Source organism: Rhinatrema bivittatum, chromosome 11 (genome assembly GCF_901001135.1).
Source record: "Rhinatrema bivittatum chromosome 11, aRhiBiv1.1, whole genome shotgun sequence".
Lineage (NCBI taxonomy): Eukaryota > Metazoa > Chordata > Amphibia > Gymnophiona > Rhinatrematidae > Rhinatrema > Rhinatrema bivittatum.
In genome coordinates, this window is record NC_042625.1 from 51,426,849 (window position 1) to 51,445,858 (window position 19,010).

A 19,010-nucleotide genomic window follows, 5' to 3' on the forward strand; every position below is an offset into this window, starting at 1 on the left:
TCCCTCCACTTCCTCTTCTTTCGAAGACTCTTGTGAAGCTACGTCAGGACAAAGGAACCATGATCCTGATAGCACCTCACTGGCCACGCCAAGTGTGGTTTCCCATACTCCAGGATCTCTCCATCCGCAGGCACATTCCCTTGGGAGCGGACCCGCATCTGATCACTCAAAACGACGGATGCCTACGCCATCCCAATCTTCAGGCCTTGTACCTGACGGCATGGATGTTGAAAAGTTAATCCTTCAATCACTTAACCTTTCAGATTCGGTTTCTCGTGTCCTGATTGCTTCCCGAAAGCCTTCCACAAGAAAATCTTATTCCTATAAATGGAAAAGGTACACATCATGGTGCACTTCACAGACCCTTGATCCCTTTTCCTGTCCAATCCCAAGGTTTTTGGACTATCTCTGGCATTTGTCAGAATCAGGTCTAAAAACCTCTTCCATCAGAATGCATGTCAGTGCGGTAGCCGCCTTCCATAAAGGTGTCGGGGATGTCCCTATATCAGTACAACCCCTCGTAACACGATTTTTAAAGGGCTTGCTCCATATCAAGCCACCTTTACGTCGTCCGGCCCCTTCTTGGGACCTTAACCTGGTTCTTGGTCAGCTCATGAAACCACCATTCGAGCCTCTTCACTCCTGTGACCTAAAATATCTCACATGGAAAGTGATTTTCCTTTTAGCTATCTCTTCAGCTCGCAGGGTTAGTGAGTTACAGGCCCTAGTTACCTATCCGCCTTACACTAAACTCCTGCAGGACCGGGCGGTACTCCGCACTCACCCTAAGTTTTTACCCAAGGTAGTTTCGGAGTTTCATATTAATCAATCCATCATAATACCTACCTTTTTTCCCAGGCCCCATTCCAATCCAGGGGAACAGGCTCTGCATACCCTTGACTGTAAACGAGCTCTAGCTTTCTATCTAGACTGTACACTTGCCCACAGGAAGAGCACTCAATTATTCGTCTCTTTCCATCCCAACAAATTAGGGCAACCTGTGGGTAAGCAGACTCTCTCTCCTCCTGGTTGGCGGACTGCATATCTTCTTGCTACCAGCAAGCAGGCATTCCCTTTCAAGACCGTGTTAAAGCACACTCTGTGAGGGCCATGGCACTTCAGTAGCACACCTAAGATCGGTGCCGCTTCCTGACGTTTGCAGGGCTGCCACTTGGAGCTCTCTCCATACCTTCGCAGCCCACTATTGCTTGGACAAAGCCAGAAGACAAGATTCCATCTTCGGCCAGTCTGTTTTGCTCAACCTTTTTGCAACGTGACATACCAACACCCTTCCGCCTGCCCGGTGGGGTTCAGGATGCCCTCTACCAAATTCCACCCCAGTTGTTGTGCCTGTTGCACGCCGTTGGGTACATTTGGTGCATGTTTGGACATCCTCAGCTCGGTACTCACCCATATGTGAGGACTACCATCCTGCTTGTCCTGTGAGAAAGCAAATGTTGCTTACTTGTAATAGGTGTTCTCACAGGGCAGTAGGATGTTAGTCCTCACGAAACCCGCTCGCCGCCCTGCGGTGTTGGGTTCATAACGTTTTCTTGTTTTATTTTTTCGGCACTGCCTGTAGCTATCAAATAAGACTGAAGGGGGACCCCTGCTGGCTGCAGGGTTAGTGCCATGCTGGGCATGCCCAGTAGGGGCCAGTCAAAGTTCTGGAAACTTTGACAGAAGTTTTCCGTGATTGGGCTCCATCCTGATGATGTCACCCATATGTGAGGACTAACATCCTGCTGTCCTGTGAGAACACCTGTTACAGGTAAGCAACATTTGCTTTCTCAGATCATTCTGTCTTTTCTCATTTACCTCAGTTGTCAGTAGTCTGAACTGTAATGCTATTAACACTTTGTTTCCACACCCTACCTGCCTAATTCAATGCCTTCTCTTTGTTCTGTATCATCCCCACTCACCCCCCATCCCTATATGTATTGCCCGACTTCCTGTACTATACTTAATGCATCTGACCAAGTAGACTCTGTCCTCGAAAGCTCATGCCTGAATAAATTGTTTAGTCTCCACATGCTACCTGCCTCATATCATTTTTGCTACAACAGACTAATAGGGTTATCCCTCTGAAGATTTGAAACATTTGTCAGCATGATTGAGACATATTGCCACACCTCTAAGTGGGAGCACATGATTAAATAGTGATAATACTATATTAATGGATCACACATTGTCACATTCCTGACTGGATCACATATTAACAAATTTTGGATTAAGAAGTCCTATGTTATCTGCTTGTACCACCAGTTATCAAGTACAGGGTTTGAAAAATTAATTTGCCCACGAACCTGGGACAAGGGAATATTTTTTGGTGGATGGCATCCAACAGGAGTCTGCAAAGGGAAAGGCATTAGAGGAAGTAAGAATGTGCGTGTGTGGTGGCAGGGAAGTTGGGCAGAAGAACATAGTTGAGGGTGGAACGAGAGGACTGGAGAAGTGTTGAAGGGGGCTGGGAGGAAAAGAGGTGAGTGAGGAATGGATAGGAGAGAAGGCTGAATGAGGGTGGTATAGGGGGTATACACCTAGAGAAGAAATATTTATTTATTCAGTTTGATATACCAGCTAAATTCCACAGTCTCTAGGTGGTGTGCAATAAAAACATACTTCCTCTTCTCCCCACTCCCAAATTATTGCTGGGGTGCGGGCGGTGGCAGCTGGAAAATGTGGCGTTTTGGCCTTGGTGAGTGAATCCTGAAGGAATTTTTCAAATCCTGGTCATGTAACTTTATATTGCAGCAGAACGAAGGCACCCATAGACTTGAACTCTTGGGAGTGTGACAGTGATGTCGCATGGAAGTGAAGAGGGGTCCCCTTTGCCCATTAGAGGCTTTTCGACTCTTGAATGCTGTGGGATGCAGTCAGAACATCCTGCTCAAATGGCTAGAAAGGGAGGAATGAGAGGCAGACTCATTTGTTTAGCTGTTTTCTTTTCATCTGATTCCTGGATTGTCACAGTTTTTAATTTCTCCCCCCCAGTAGAAAGAGGGCAGAATTGGAGTTTAATTGCTTTTTGGTAAATGTGTTGCACGATGGTTCCTAGACTGGATGGTGGAAAGAAAACCAATCTGTGATGCTAACTTTTTCTATTTCTCAGGTTCTTCTGCAGAACTTCAAGCCCTTTATGTTCATTTTTTACAACTTTCCAGTTTTGTTATATTTTTTTCCCTTCAGTCACAGGTCAGCCAGAGCAATATCACGATGATGTCCTCTCCATCACCTGTCCAACAAGTGCAGACTCCCCAATCCATGCCACCGCCACCACAGCCCCAGCCATCTCCACAACCAGGCCAGCCAACTTCCCAGCCCAACTCCAACGTTAGGTGAGTGGCTTGGGCTTTCTTTTCTCTTCTCGTTACTTTGCAAAGTGTCATTGAATCTCCAGGTATAGGGGTGAACTTCTGCTTTAACTGACCCTGATTTCCAGGATCCAGAAAGGGGAGACTTGTAAATTTTCGGTTATGTTTTCTTTGGCCATCTTGGAGCCAGATAACTGGATTCATTTCAGTGCCTCTAATTTATACAGTATAGAAATTTTGCCTCTTCCTATCTGTTTTTGCAGGCACTGGACAGAAATACAGACTTGGTTACTGTCATGTGGTGCTCGCAGTCTGTTTAAATTCTATTGAAGCCAACTGTGTACCACCAGTTTCTAACCTCCCTTGTTCAGATTTCTTTGAGTTCAATTAATTTCTGTTCTGCATTGTTGAATGTTAGGGATTGAGAAGTATTAACAGTTTACTGCTTTGATTCTTCAGCTCTGGTCCAGCTCCTTCCCCAAGCAGCTTCCTTCCCAGCCCATCCCCTCAGCCATCGCAGAGTCCAGCTGCAGCACGCACACCTCAGAATTTCAGTGTCCCATCACCAGGACCTCTGAACACACCAGGTAAGTCCTAAGCACAGCACACTATCCCCAGGCAGCTGACTCTGATATGTGATGTGGGTAGGGATGTGGGAAGGTGGGACATGGAGAAGTGAGGAGTGAGGCCAAGATCAAGGTGGTCTCGAAAAGAGAGTAGAGAGAGGCTGTCTTTGGATAAGTCTGTTAGGTCACCGTCTTCAGACATGATTGCTATTTCGTTACCTCTGCCCCTGGATTCACAGCATGAAGAATCAAATAGATGTTTGTCTTCTCTGTGAAAACAAAGCTGTTCTATGTTCTGTCAGATCGTTGACATTCAAACTCCTTATTGTGTGCAATTTAATTTTAGTTCAAGTTTTTAATTTAGTTTTTATTACTGACTCTGATATGATCTGTTTTTCAAAGCATCATTGTACAGCATCATTGTACAGCTTTGAACTTCAGCAAAATTGCTTACCTTGTCATAGGTGTTATCCCAGGACAGCAGGATGTAGTCCTCACATATGGGTGACATTAGTAATGGAGCCCTATACGGAAAAACTTCTGTCAAAGTTTCTAGAAACTTTTGACTGGCACAGTGTTGGACCAACAGTGTACAACTTGTGCAACAGGCACAACAACTGGCGTACTGTTGGGGAAAAATGAGGCAGCCTGAAATCACGAAAGGTTGGATGCGGAAGGAGTTGGAACTTGGAAACAAGTTCTTTAAGACAGATTGTCCATAGGCTGAATCTTGTCAGCCTTCCTTGTCGAGACAGTAGTGGGCCGCAAAGGTGTGAAGAGAACTCCATGTTGCTGCTTTACATATGTCAAGGATTGGCACTGAACGATAGTGTGCTACTGAGGTTGACATTGGTCTTACTGAATGTGCCTTTACTCGCCCTTGGAGAGGAAGGCCTGCCTTTTCATAGCAAAACTTTATGCAATCTGCTAGCCAATTAGATAGAGTATGTTTACCCACTGCGTTACCTGGTTTGTTTGGATCATAAGATACAAAGAGCTGAGTGGATTTCCTATGGGCTTCAGTGCGGTCTAAGTAAAAAGCTAGCGCACGCTTACAGTTCAAGGTATGTAAGGCCCGTTCTCCTTGGGAAGAATGAGGCCTTGGAAAGAATGTCGGTAAAACTATGGATTGGTTCAAGTGGAATTCTGTAACTACCTTGGGAAGGAATTTTGGATGTGTACTGAGAACCACTCTGTCATGTAGGAATTTTGTATAGGGTGAGTACGTGACAAGTGCTTGTAACTCACTAACCCTTCTAGCCGATGTAATGGCTATGAGGATCACAGGAATTCATGGGTTCAAATGGAGAACGCATGAGCCTTGTTAACACCAGATTAAGGTCCCATTCTGTGACTGGTGGCCGAATTGGTGGTTTAATGTGAGTTAAACCTCTCATAAATCTACTGACAAGAGGTTGTGATGATATAGGTGCATCTTCCATCTTGTTGTGATAAGCTGAGATTGCACTTAAATGTACTCTTACAGATGAAGTCTTGAGACCCGAGACTGAAAGATGGTATAAGTAGTCTAGTAAAGAAGTAGTGGGGCAGGTGAAAGGATCAATACTTTTTTGGCTGCACCACAAAGTAAACCTTTTCCATTTCGAAGAATAGTTCTTTCGTGTTGAAGGTTTGCGTGAAGCTATAAGCACTTGAGATACATTGGTTGGAAGATTGAGTGGTTGCAAAATCAAGCTTTCAACATCCATGCTGTCAGGGATAGGGATTGAAGGTTGGGATGGCGCAACCGCCCCTGATCCTTAGTTATGAGAGTGGGAGCTACTCCCAGACGAATTGGATCACTGACTGAGAGGTCTAGAAGTATGGGAAACCATACTTGTCGAGCCAATATGGGGCTATGAGAATCATGGTTCCCCTGTCCTGTTGTAGCTTCACTAGAGTTTTGGTTATAAGCGGTATCGGAGGATACGCGTATAGAAGGCCTGAGTGCCAAGGGGGAGCAAAGGCGTCATTGGCTGGCTGGTTCTTCTGTTTGTGTAGAGAACAGAAATTGTCCACTTTGTGATTCAGATGTGACGCAAAGAGGTCTATGGTTGGTTGTCCCCAGCGTTGGAATATCTTGGCTGACACTAGAGGGTCTAGAGACCAGTCGTGCGGTTGGAACTGACGACTGAGGCGATCTGCAACTACGTTGTGAATGCCTGCTAGATAAGTGGTCCGCAGAAATATTGAGGGTGTCAGGGCCCAGTCCCAAATCTGTGCAGCTTCCTGTCAGAGGAGATACGAGCCCGTATCTCCCTGTTTGTTGATGTACCACATGGCTACTGTGTTGTCCGTTTGGATCAGAACAGTCTTGTGGAAAAGGCAGTCCTTGAACACATGTAGCGCATAACGTATAGCTTGAAGCTCTAGGAAGTTTATCAGAAAGGTAGCTTCGAGTTTGTCCAAGCACCTTGGGTCTGTAAATGGCCAATGTGTGCTCCCCAGCCTGAGGTGGATGCATCTGTAGTTAATGTTACTTGTGCAGCTGGTTGTTGAAGGGCAGGCCCTTGAGCAAGTTGTCTATGTTCGTCTACCATAGGAGCGAAGACTGTAGCTCCTGCGTTATGTGAATAGGGTAAGACATTGGTTGAATGGCTTGTATCCATTGGCTTTTGAGTGTCCATTGAATGAATCTCATGGCTAATCTGGCCATAGGAGTGACGTGGACTGTGGAGGCCATGTGCCCCAATAGGGTGAGACATTGATGCGCTGTTATTCGTGTGCTCCTTTGTAGAGAGCTTGCTAAAGAAAATAGTGTCTGTGCACGGTCCTTTGGAAGAAAAGCCTTTGCTGTTATGGTGTTTAATTCTGCTCCGATGAATTGCAACAGGTGAGAAGGCGTACAGTGGGATTTCTGGTAATTGATAGAAATCCCAAGGAGTGGAGCAGATTTATTGTGAGTTTGAGAGAATTGAGAGCTCCTTGTCTGGTTGGACTCCTTATCAGCCAATCGTCCAGATAAGGAAATACGTGCACGCCCTGCTTGTGCAAGTGAGCTGCTGCAACTGCTAGACATTTTGTGAACACCCAAGGTGCTGAGGCAAGGCCGAATGGTAGAACTTTGTATTGATAATGTTGAGTACCCACTAGGAATCGAAGGTACTTTCGATGAGGAGGGAACATGGGAATGTGAGCGTAAGCATCTTGAAGATCCAGAGAACAGAGCCAATCTCCTGTTTGAAGTAGAGGTAACAGGGTTCCTAGAGACACCATCCTGAATTTTTCTTTTCTCAAAAATTTGTTGAGATTTCTGAGATCTAGGATGGGACGTAGACCTCCTGTTTTCTTTGGAATGAGGAAATAACGGGAGTAGAATCCTCTGCCCCGCTGAGGCCGGGGAACTGGTTCCACAGCCCTGGCGCTCAGAAGGGTGGATAATTCTGTTTGTAGAAGTGTGGATTGATTGTTTGCTGTCCAAAACACAGTGGGAGGAGTGTCGTTTGGTACAGTGAGAAAATCCAAGTGGTACCCTTGAGTTGTAATGGAGAGTACCCATTGGTCCGTGGTGATGGATGACCAATTGTGGTGAAAAAATGTTATCCGTCCCCCTACTGGTACTTCTGGTGTTGGATTGGGAGATAGACTGCTGTTCCCTGGATATGGTTCAAAACCCCGAAGTGGATGCTGTCTGAGGAGAGGGTTGAGGCCTGGTTGCTCTTGGCTGTCTAGATTGTGACCTTTGAGCTGGCCTAGATGAGCGTCCATGGGCAGGAGGAAGATAATAACGCCTTGGTCTATAGTATGGGCGTTTTGATTCTTTTCTTGGTAGTCTCCTTGATGTTTGAGATTCCTGAGGCACAGAGGACAGTTGTTTGAGAGTCTCTGAATGCTCTTTGAAGAGGGAAACAGCTTCCTTTACCTTGTCTCCAAACAAGTTGTCTCCCAAGCAAGGGAGATTAGCCAGTTTGTCCTGTATCTCAAGCCTCAAATCAGATGCTTTGAGCCAGGCCCATTTTCGAGCACTGATTCTGGTGGCTGATATTCTAGATGCAGTTTCGAAAGAGTCGTATGCTGCACGGACCTCTTGTTTACCGGCTTCTAGGCCCTTGTGAATTAAGGATGAGAAGGACTCTTGAAACTGTTGAGGGAGAGATTTGGAGAGGTCTTGTATCTGTTTCCATAGGTTTAGTTGGTATTGGGTCATATATAATTGGTAGGCCACAATCCGGGAAACCAACATAGACCCTTGAAACATTTTTCTGCCAATGTTGTCTAGGAATCTGTTATCCTTGCCTGGTGGAGTTGAAGAGTGAGTCTTCACTCTTTTTGATCTCTTTTGCGCTGACTCAACTACCACTGAATGGTGAGGTAGCTAAGTCTTATGGAAACCAGGAGTGTGCTGGACTAAATATGTCGCATCAGTCCTTTTGTTTACCAGAGGGATGGAACAGGGATGCTCCCATGATCTGTGTAATAGTTCAGTAAGAACCTCATGCATAGAATGGCTAAAACCTCCTTAGGTGGATCCACGAATTGGAGCACCTCTAGGGTCTTTTGCCTGGCATCTTCAGTTTGTAATTGAAAGGGTATGGTATCAGCCATATCTTTTACAAAACTTGAGAATGAGAGGTCTTCCGGAGGAGATTTTCTTCTTTCCTCTGGAGGAGATGGTTCAGAAAGAATTTCCTCTGAGGAGGTATCAGTGTCTGTATCTTGCCATGTATCCGGGGTATGAGACCCAAGAGGTGTCAAAGGCCTAATTCCTTTGGCATCGATGGATGTTCCGTCGGTTTTGATGGAAAAGATGGTGGGTGGGAGCGTGGAATCCCTGATGGACCCGGGATTGGTTCTGGAATCGGTGGTTCTTCCCCAATCGGTGTTGGTACCGGTTTTTCCAGAGGTTTTGTTGGAATGGCACCGATAAGGGTGTCTAGTTTTGCCATTAGTGGTGCCAAAAAAGATATATCCAGCACTGGCATCGATGGTATCGATGGTATCATCGGTGAATGCGTCGGTGATGGCATCGATGGCGTCTGATGTACCGGTAATGTAATTGGAGGTGGCGCCGATGGAACCGGTGGCACTGACGATGGCGATGCCGATGGTGCTGGCCTCGATGGATGAGTCGGTGCTGGCATCATATCGAGGAGTGCATCCCGTACTGCCTGGCAGATATATCCATCCAGTTCCGCACGCATAGCTGGTGAAACCAGAGCAGCTATGGGGAAAGGCAGCGAAGGCGATACCGGTACCTCCACAGGGCCCTGTGGGGGAACGGTTCCCGGCACCGATATCGGTGGGGATCGCCTCGGCGTAGAAGGCCTCGGTGAAATGTCCGGTCCCCGAGATTTCTTTGGTGCTGATCCCGAGTCTCTCGATGAACTACCGGATATCGGGTCGGTGTCTGACTCGTGCAACCTCCGATGTCGATGCCGATGTTTTTGTTTACCTTCGGTGGTCGACATTGAGTGTATGGAGGACTTTGATGGAGTCGGTGACGGTCTATCTCCCGCCTCGTCTGTTTTTTGTTTTTTTTTTAAGGAGAACTTTACAAGTTGCTCCAGCCGAAGACGACTGCGTTGATGTTGACGTGGAGGGCATCAGTTGTAAACGAAAAAGATGCTCCATTTTCTCCATCCGGAGTTTTCTGCCTTTCGGCGTCATCTCGGCACACTTAGTACATGTTAAAACATCGTGTTTTTCGCCTAGGCAAATAACACACTCTAAGTGTGGGTCCGTAATGGACATTGTGCGGGAGCAAATCGGGCATTTTTTAAAACCCGAGGCCCTGGCAAAGTCGGACAGCCGTCGACGACTTGCAGACTAAATAGACGGTACGGGATCGTACGGTACCGAGAGAAAAACGTACGGTGAAAACGGGAGACCCCTGCGGTTCTGTAGTTTTTCTATTAATTTTTAAAAAAATTTTATATGGTGAAAATCACTTCATAAACGCGAGGCTAACGGCTCCGCGGAAAAAAGAAGACTGAAGGGAGATCCCTGTGGCCAGGAATATCCATGGCATGCTGAGTATGCTCAGTGGGCACACTGTGCCAGTCAAAAGTTTCTAGAAACTTTGACAGAAGTTTTTCCGTATAGGGCTCCATTACTGATGTCACCCATATGTGAGGACTAGCATCCTGCTTGTCCTGGGATAATATTAGTTACTCTGGGTATTTTTATGTAGATTTCAGGTTTTCTGGTTTATTGTTCACCTCACTGAAGAGGCTTCTGGACAGTATTGCCCTGTTTCCTCTGAAAGCATCTAGGTTACAGGTATTATGTGTTGATAATCCAGGCTTGAAACAGTTGGTGGACTTTATTGCCTCCATGCCCATCCTCTGTCTCTGTCAGTTTCAAAGCTTTACTCATTCGGAAGCCACATTCTAGACTTTTTTTTCTGTCCCAGAGTGTATAAACCTAAAGCAGGACAAAGGTTAGGCCATTGTCCAATCACTTCTCTCTGTTTCATAACATTGGAAGGGTGGGGAATGGTAGAGTACTCTCCTGGTAATAACTTGAGTGCATTAGTAGAAGAATGCAATTCTTTTCTAATACAGGCCTTTAAATACAGCATCCTTAAAACTATGTTGAGTCCCTTTGTGTAGGACTAGGTTTTCTCCTTGCTTTTCTGAGAAGTTGAGGACATGAAATAGATCTAAGAGAGTGTGGGAAAGGAAATACTGCAAATCCACGGTTGATTTGGATAAGGAAGCCTGGGTAGTGCACTTTTAGAAAATATAATGCTGCTTTGATACAGTCAAATCTTATTTTCCTAGCTTGTAGCCAGATGGACTCAGGACCAATGGGTTATGTGCTCCCTTGCTAGCAGATGGAGATGGAGTCAGGTTTCAAAGCTGACGTCACCCTAGATATACCCCTGCATTGACCTCAGCCATTCAGTATCTCTTTGTCTCCTAGCAGATGTATTGTGCCTTCCCCTTCAGGAACACAGTACTCTTTAGAAGAGGAAATTTTACCTTTAAATTGGAGAAAGATCAAGCCCCACTCTCCTGCGGTGATACCTAATGGTCCCTTCCCCAGTTGAGAATTCCTGAGGTGATTTCCGAGAGCCCTCGGAAGTGTACCTTAGTCCAGTAGCCGGTTCCTAGCGTGGACTTTGCTGCCGAAGCAGCTGAAAGGCAGCAGGTGCAGGAAGCCGAACACAGCGGTGACGGCCTATGCCCTCTCCTCCCTGCAGCCGGAGACACTCTCTGTACTCAGCCGGTAAGTGCTGAGCCCAGGTAAGTAAAGAAGAACTCTTCCGATTCAGAGATGTGGAAGGGCTTCGGTAAGTCTTTCCTCTGGTCTCCTTGCTCGGCGCGCCGTACTGATGACATTCCCGATCTCATTAGGGCAAGGGAAGGGGGTTTCCGAGCAGGTTGAGCAGCCCCCCGATGGGCTAGGCACCGCTTCAGACTCGGTGGGCACTCCATGTGGCAGGCCGTGGCGGTGCCATCTTGTGCGCGGTTTGATGCAGCACCATTTTCCCTCATTGACCGTCTGTACGTGTGGTGCAGGCCAACCCTGTTGTGTGCCTAAAGTGGGCATAACTGTGCACACCTGTGCGCATACCCGCGTGCATATTTGCGCGCATAAATACATGCATGCATTTGCACACAATCATTTATACTTTCGCACGTTGGGACAGATTTGAGCGCACTTGAGCTCAGGCATTAACCGGCTGAACACACAAGCTACAGTTAACTATGGCTCCAGCAATAAAGAAGCACAAGTGACACTGTCTTTGTGCTGCCTGCCATATTAGGCTGCACAGTCTGACCTAGAATCCTTCCTGTGTCAGCACTATGAGGAAGCCAGGGAAGGCTGGACTCTCAGAATTTCTCCAAGCCCGGCCCCTCCCAGTCGGAGAACGGGTTAGCCACGACCTTATCTGGTAGCACCCTGGATCCAAGCAATCCCAGGACTGCGTCCTCGCCAGAAGAGGGCAGTTCAGCGGCCCCTACCCCAGCTCATCCTGGGCTAAGTATGGACCCGGTGACCTTTTCTTGGGTGGAATTCTTTCAGGACCTTCAAGCCTTTGTTCAAGTGCAGTCAGCTGCTGCCCCTGCCCGGTCTGAGCCCTAGCTGGGAAGGCCTCATCCTCCCAGCCCTATCAGCATGCCTCAGGACATGCCTCACCTCAGCAAGGGTATCCCTGACAGAGACCCAGACATCATGGACGACGATGGGGATGCAGACTCATTGGAGGATGGGGAAATCCCTCCAGGCCTGGAGCCATACCAGACCATGCTATGGTTTTTCCACAGAGATGAATTGCAGGCCCTGGTCTCCCAGACCCTGAAGACTCCAGGAGTTCCTGGCACGGATCCTATGTTGGAACCAAAAAGGAATCCCATCCTGGTGTCTACGGAAAGCCTCTTACTATTTCTCGATACTAGAAGCCATCCAGGAGTTGATTGACCTGGAGTGGGATGCCCTGGAAGCCAATTTTAAAGGAGGCCGGGCCTTGGAGACCTTGTACCCTCTGGACCCGGCAGCCAGAGAACGCCTGCATTTCCCAAAAGTGGACTCTCTGGTCTGTGCCGTCTCGCAGCGAACAACTATCCCAATAGAGGGATGAGCGGCCTTGAAGGATGCATATGATAGGCAGTTGGAGTCCATCTTTAAGCAAGCCTTTGACACAACAGCAATGACACTGCAGATTGCTTCCTGTTGTACCCTGGTGGCTCGTTCGTGTCTGCTTCTCGAGAGAGAGGAAGATAACTCGGGTGCATCCCAGAGAGACGATGGAGCCCGCCGCGGCCTTCCTAGCAGATGCAAGCTCTGATCTAGTGTGTACCTTGGTCAGAGAAGTAGCCTCAGTGGTGGCGGCCAGAAGACAGCTATGGCTGCAAAATTGGTCAGCGGACGCAACTTCTAAGGCAAAACTCACAAAGATGCCCTTTAAGGGATCCCTTCTATTCGGAAGCGAATTGGAAAAGCTAGTCAGTAAGTGGGGTGAATCTTCAGTGCCTCGGCTACTGGAAGATAAGAAAAAGAGGTACCAGCACTTCCGACCCTACAGAAACTCGTCATTTCAGACATCTCGGCCCTCAGGAAGGTCTCGGTCTTTTCGGAGCCAACAACCAAAATGAGGAACTGGTTCAGGCTCAGGTTCGACCCGAACTTCCCAATGAAGTTTGGCCGACCCACGGGACGAGGAGATATAGAGGGTGACAATCCCTCTTCTATCAGAGATGGGTTGAGTTCACGACGGACAAATGGGTACTGGACAACATATGAGAAGGATACGCTCTAGACTTTCGCAGCATCCCTCGGGACATGTTCATGAAATCACCTTGCCACTCCCGGCACAAAACAACTGGCAATGGAATCCATGTTAAGGCTCCTCAGTTTGAGGGTTATAACCCCGGTACCTACACCCCAGGAAAATATGGGACATTATTCCATCTATTTCATGGTACCCAAGAAGGAGGGTTCAATTTGCCCCATCCTGGATCTCAAGAGTGTCAGTCGTCGTCTGCGAGTAATTCACTTCTGCATGGAAACTCTTCGTGCCATCATAATGGCCGTACAATCAAGAGAGTTCTTAACATCCCTGGACCTCTCGGAGGCCTACTTTTATATCCCAATCCTTCAAAACCACCAGCGTTTCCTATGCTTTACAGTACTGGGCTGCCATTATCAGTTCCGGGTGTTGCCCTTCTGCCTGGCGACCGCCCCCAAAACATTCTCCAAAATTATGGTAGTCATAGCGACGGCACTGAGGAAAGAAGGGATCCTGGTGCACCCTTACTTAGATGACTGGCTGATCCGTGCGAAATTGTTGGAAGAGAGCCTCCAGGTGACCAGCAGGGTCAGGTCCCTGCTTCAGGAACTCGGTTGGGTCGTGAACATGGACAAGAGCAGTCTCAAGCCCTCCCAATCCTTAGAGTTCAAGGGAATCCAGTTCGACACCAAGCAGGGCAAGGTCTTCCCCTCTCCCTTGATGATAAGGAAACTGATGTGCCAAGTGTGTCGGTTGATGAACACAATGCAACCCAGGGTGTGGAGCTATCTCCAGGTCCTCGGCCTGATGGCGTAAACCCTGGAGGTACTACCGTGGGCAAGAGCACACATGCAGCCACTCCAACGCTCCCTGCTGACACATTGGAACCCAGTCTCAAGACTACTCAATTCGCCTCCACCTACCGATGGAAGTATGTTCTCGGCTCCAGTGGTGGCTACAGGAAGTGCGTCTAAGCAAGGGTGTAAGCCTGTCCCCACTGAACTGGCTTTTCCTCACAATGGATGCGAGCCTCCGAGGGTGGGGAGCCCACTGTCAGGAATTGACAAACCAGGGCCAAAGGACCAGGGAAGAGGCACACTGGAACATAAACTGCCTGGAAGCCCGAGCTGTAAGATTAATGTGTTTGCAATTCAGACCCAGGCTCCAAGGACAAGCAGTCCACGTGATGTCGGACAACGTAACACCGGTGGCCTACATCTGCCGTCAGGGAGGAACCAAAAGCCACCAAGTGTCTCTGGAGATAGAACCATTATGGAATGGGCGGAGTTAAATCTACAAAGGATCTCGGCCTCCCACATAGTCTGCTCTGATGTTGTCTTTTCCTGCTTTCTCAGCAGGGAGAGTCTGGATCAAGGGGAATGGGCATTGTCAACCAGAACCTTCCAGCTCCTAGTAGATGCTGGGGTCTTCCATCCATCGACCTACTGGCCACATCTCACAATGCGAAGGTCCCCCGATTCTTCAGTTGCAGAAGAGATTAGCACTTCAAAGGGATCGACATCCTTGTCCAGACCTGGCCAGAGGAGGACTTATTGTACGACTTCCCTCCATGGCCTCTGCTAGGCAAGATTGAATGCCACAGAGGATTAGTTCTTCTGGTGGCCCCGGATTGGCCCAGATGCCCATGGTATGCAGACATGCGAAGGCTTCTGGTGGAGAGCCCCTATGCCTTCCCCCGCACAGGGACCTTCTCCAACAAGGTCTGATCCTTCACGAGGACCCAACTCAGTTTTGTGTTACGGTCTGGCCCTTGAGAGGGCTCGCCTGATGAAGCATGGATATTCGGTGGCTGTAGTCGCCACCTTGCTCTGCGCGCAGAGGTTCTCGACATCCCTGGCATATGTGCGGATCTGGAGAATATTTGAGGCCTGGTGTGCGAGGAGTGTGGGGATGCCCTCTCAGATAACCAAAATTCCCATGATTCTGGAATTCTTACAGGATGGCCTGAACAAAGGACTGTCCCTCAACTCTTTGAAGGGCCAGGTGGTGGCTCTCTCCTGTTTCAGAGGCATGGTGAATGGAGCCCGCCTGTCAACACATCCGAACTTGGCCCATTTTCTAAAAGGAGTTAAACACCTCTGACCACCCTTAAAGTGGCTGGTCCCCCTATGGAACCTCAAGCTAGTATTCTTAGCGTGGCCTTTTTTTCGACCGCTGCGTTCTCTGTCCCTACGCCTGTTAACGCTGGAGACTATATTCTTGGTGGCGATATGCTCGGCTTATCGCATCTCTGAACTACCGGTGCTGTCATGTCGAGAGCCATTCCTCTGGTTGATTCCAGGAATGTTGCAGCTTTGCACCATCCCTTCCTTCTTGCCAAAGGTAGTCTTAGAGTTTCACCTGAACCAGTCCATTTCCTTATCATCCCTAGATAGACGCAAGGACTTGGAAGACTACCACCTCCTACGCCACTTAAATGTCAATAGAATGTTAGTATGGTATCTAGAACGTACAGAATCGGAGTGCAGGATGGACCGCTTGTTTGTTCTTCACGGTGGAAGGAAACCAAGGCGAAGCAGCTTCGTGAGCTACCATAGCTCGCTGGATCAAGGAAGTGATCATGGGAGCTTATGTAGAGGCAGAGAAGCCTTTACCCCTTCAGGTTAAAGCTCATTCCACTAGGGCCCAGGCAGTATCCTGGGCGGAAGCTAAGCTATTGTCTCCCATCGACATCTGCCGAGCGTACAGGCCTCCCTCATACCAACAGAGGTCACAGCCGCAGCAGACCCAGTCTCGAGGTCGAGATTGTGCCGAAGCCGATGCAGACTACTGGTCAAAAACACCAACAATCTTTTTGAACCTAACCTGGTCACAGCTGCAAGAACCTGTGGGCGGACGCCTCATTTCCTTTGTTCAGAAGTGGGGTCGGCTCACATTGGATCGTTGGGTTCTCAACATCATCAAAAATGGTTACCGCCTAAACTTTTGTTCAATTCCTGCATTACTGCAACTCGCTCCTCTGTCACGAGGGAAAAGAGATGTTCCCCTTCTCCTTCAGGAAATCCAATCGCTACTTCATCATTGGGCGATTCAAGTGCTGCCTTGTCATTGGCAGCTCCAGGGATTTTATTCCCAGTACTTCCTCATTCCCCAGAAAAATGGAGGGTTGCATCCGATTCTAGTCCTCCAAGCCCTGAAGCGATTCATATGGTGGGAGAAGTTCAAAATGACTTCTCTGAAAACCTTTTTACCCTTTCTGCAACCCAACGACTGGATGTGCTCGTTAGACCTCAAGGACACCTATGCTCACATACTAATGCACCCTTCCTCCTGAAGCTACCTTTGTTTTCTGGTCAGCACCCAACACTATCAGTACAAAGTTGTGCCATTTGGCCTATCTTCAGCACCCAGGGTTTTCACAAAATGTCTAGTAGTAGCTGTGGCCCACCTTCGGAAAGAAGTAATAAAGCTTTTTCCCTACCTGGACGATTGGCTACTTGTGGCTCCGAGTCCAGAGCTGATCCGCGCCCACCAACTTTGCACTATAAAGTGCTTGGATAATCTAGATTTCATCATAAACTACGAAAAGTCTCATCTCGAACCTTCTTAGACACTGCAATTTATAGGCATGATCATAAACACTCGTCTGTGGAAAGCCTTTCTCCTGGAGGACAGGATTTGCACCTTCCAAACACGTTGAAGTGCCTTTCACATCCCACAGCTCATCAAATTCTCACTGTGTTGGGACACATAATGGCAGTAATGTATGTGGTTCCTCACACATAACTTCACATGCGCCATTTGCGGTGAGGTCTCAAATCCCAGTGGTCACAATGCTTCCATTCCATGTTGAGAAAGTTGGATCTGACTTGACCAATGATTTCAGACGTGGACTGGTGACTAAAACCCGGCGTTTTGCAATTGGGTGCACCTTTCCAGATTCCGCCACATTAGATGGTACTAACTACGGATGCCTCCATGAAAGGATGGGGTGCACATGTCTTACATTTCAAAACACAAGGCCTTTGGTCCCCTGAAGAGAGAATGTTCCAGATCAACCTACTGGAAGTGAGGGCCATACAATATGCCATCTGTGCCTTCTCATACCTGCTTCAACACAAAACAGTCATGGTATAAACGGACAATCAGATGGCCATGTTCTACATAAACAAAGAAGGTGGGTCCAGTTCCAAGATACTATGCAAGGAATCAGTACAGACATTAGAATGGATGCTAGCTCACTCGATACAGCTGCAGGCGACCTACTTGCCATGAATAAAAAAAAAACAAGGAAGCCGATCAACTCAGCAGAATCTTCCATCCTTACAAGTGGGAGCTACATCCAGATGTGGCGTCCTCCCTATTCCAGAGATGGTGAATGCCCGACATAGATCTCTTTGCCACCAAATGCAACAAAAAACTACCAAAGTTCTGCTCGCCATACCCCAGCAACCGAAGGGTGACTCAGGACTCTTTTCTGCTCAACTGTAGAGGGAACCTGTTATTCGCGTTCCCGCCAATCCCGCTCATTGCTCAGGTGATCCAGAAATGCATCGCAGAACAGTCAGATCTTATCCTCATAGTGCCAGCATGGCCCAGACAGCCATGGTATGCCTACCTCATGCACCTCTTCATACAACAGCCGGTCCTTGTTCCAAACAGGGTGGGCCTATTATCGCAGGAGAGGGTATGCTGCTTCATCCCATGCAAGACTCCCTTCATCTGACAGCATGGAGATTGAAAGGGAAGTACTGAGCCGCCATCTTATCCTGACGGACATTCAAGACTTTCTCATTTCTTCAAGAAGACCATCCACAAGAGAGAATTATGCAGCTAAATTGTACAGATACCGCCTCTGGTGTCTGTCTGTCTCGCTCGACCCCTTTCAATCCTCACCAGAGCAGTTATTTAAATTCCTACACTTGCTGTAGGTCTCTGGGCTGGCGATTTCATCTATCAGGGTACACCTCAGCGCCATACCATCCTTTTGTTCAAGGAGCCTCCATATCCACACACCCCCTCATATCTTGTTTCATGAGGGTTGCCTTGAAGCTCCACCCTCTGACCTCACGTCCAGCTGTACCTTGGGACAAAAACGTAGTTTTGGAGGCGCTGATGCTCCCACCTTTTGAGCCAGTGCAAACATCTTCATTGAAGTTTCTCACATGGAAAGTATTATTTCTAGTAGCAATAACTTCAGCATGGCGAGTAAGTGAGCTTCAAGCACTAGTTTATTACTCTCCTTACCTCCAATTTTATCATGACAAATTCACTCTATGGACCCATCCATCCTTCCTTCCAAAGGTAGTTTCGGTTTTCCATTTGAATCAAACCATGGCAATGCCAATTTTCTTCCCCAAGCCACATGCATCCAGACGAGAAGGCCTATGGATTGCAAAAGAGCTTACCATAAGCAAAGGACTAACACACCAGCTATTTCTTTCCTTCAACCTGAATGCTCCTGGACTGCCAGTGACTAAATGGACACTAGCGAACTGGTTTACTCAATGCATCTGGTATTCTACCAGGTCAGAGTGTTTAAAGCACATCAGCTGAGAGCCATGACTGCTTCAATTGCCCACCTTCGACAGGTATCAATTCAGGACAGTTGCAAAGCGGCTTCGTGATCATTGCTGCATAACTTCACGTCTCATCGTTGCCTCCAGCAACACGCCAATGCTGATGCATCCATGGGGTAGGAGAGACTGTGTCATACCACTAATTCTTAAGACTGCCCACCATTTATCTGCGGGGGGGAAAAAGCTAGTTTGCTTACCGTAAATGGTGTTTTCCTTAGATAGCAGGATGAATTAGCCATAGGTCACCACCCTGCTTCCTGGCCCGTCTACGTCTTCTGCCTGCCTTCTTTCTTCCTTGCTCATGCTGCATTCTGTGCTTTCTAACCAACTGAGGCGATGCAGGTAGTTGCGCGGGAAGGCACCGTACAGGAGTAAAGCTGTACATTCTAAGAGAAGTTCCCGCCTCAGGCCATCA

General features: G+C 47.9%; 1 protein-coding gene across 4 annotated transcripts in view; it reads left to right on the forward strand.

The window, feature by feature from the left end:
- The window catches only part of MED15 (mediator complex subunit 15), a 211,183-nt gene that overhangs the window by 94,548 nt on the left and 97,625 nt on the right, over positions 1 to 19,010 (forward strand). For all 4 annotated transcript variants that reach the window (XM_029571062.1, XM_029571059.1, XM_029571061.1 and 1 more), the window contains 2 exons: positions 3,190 to 3,338; positions 3,774 to 3,901. In XM_029571062.1, the coding sequence (XP_029426922.1) occupies positions 3,190 to 3,338; positions 3,774 to 3,901 (277 nt within the window). The remainder of the gene's footprint in view (positions 1 to 3,189; positions 3,339 to 3,773; positions 3,902 to 19,010) is intronic.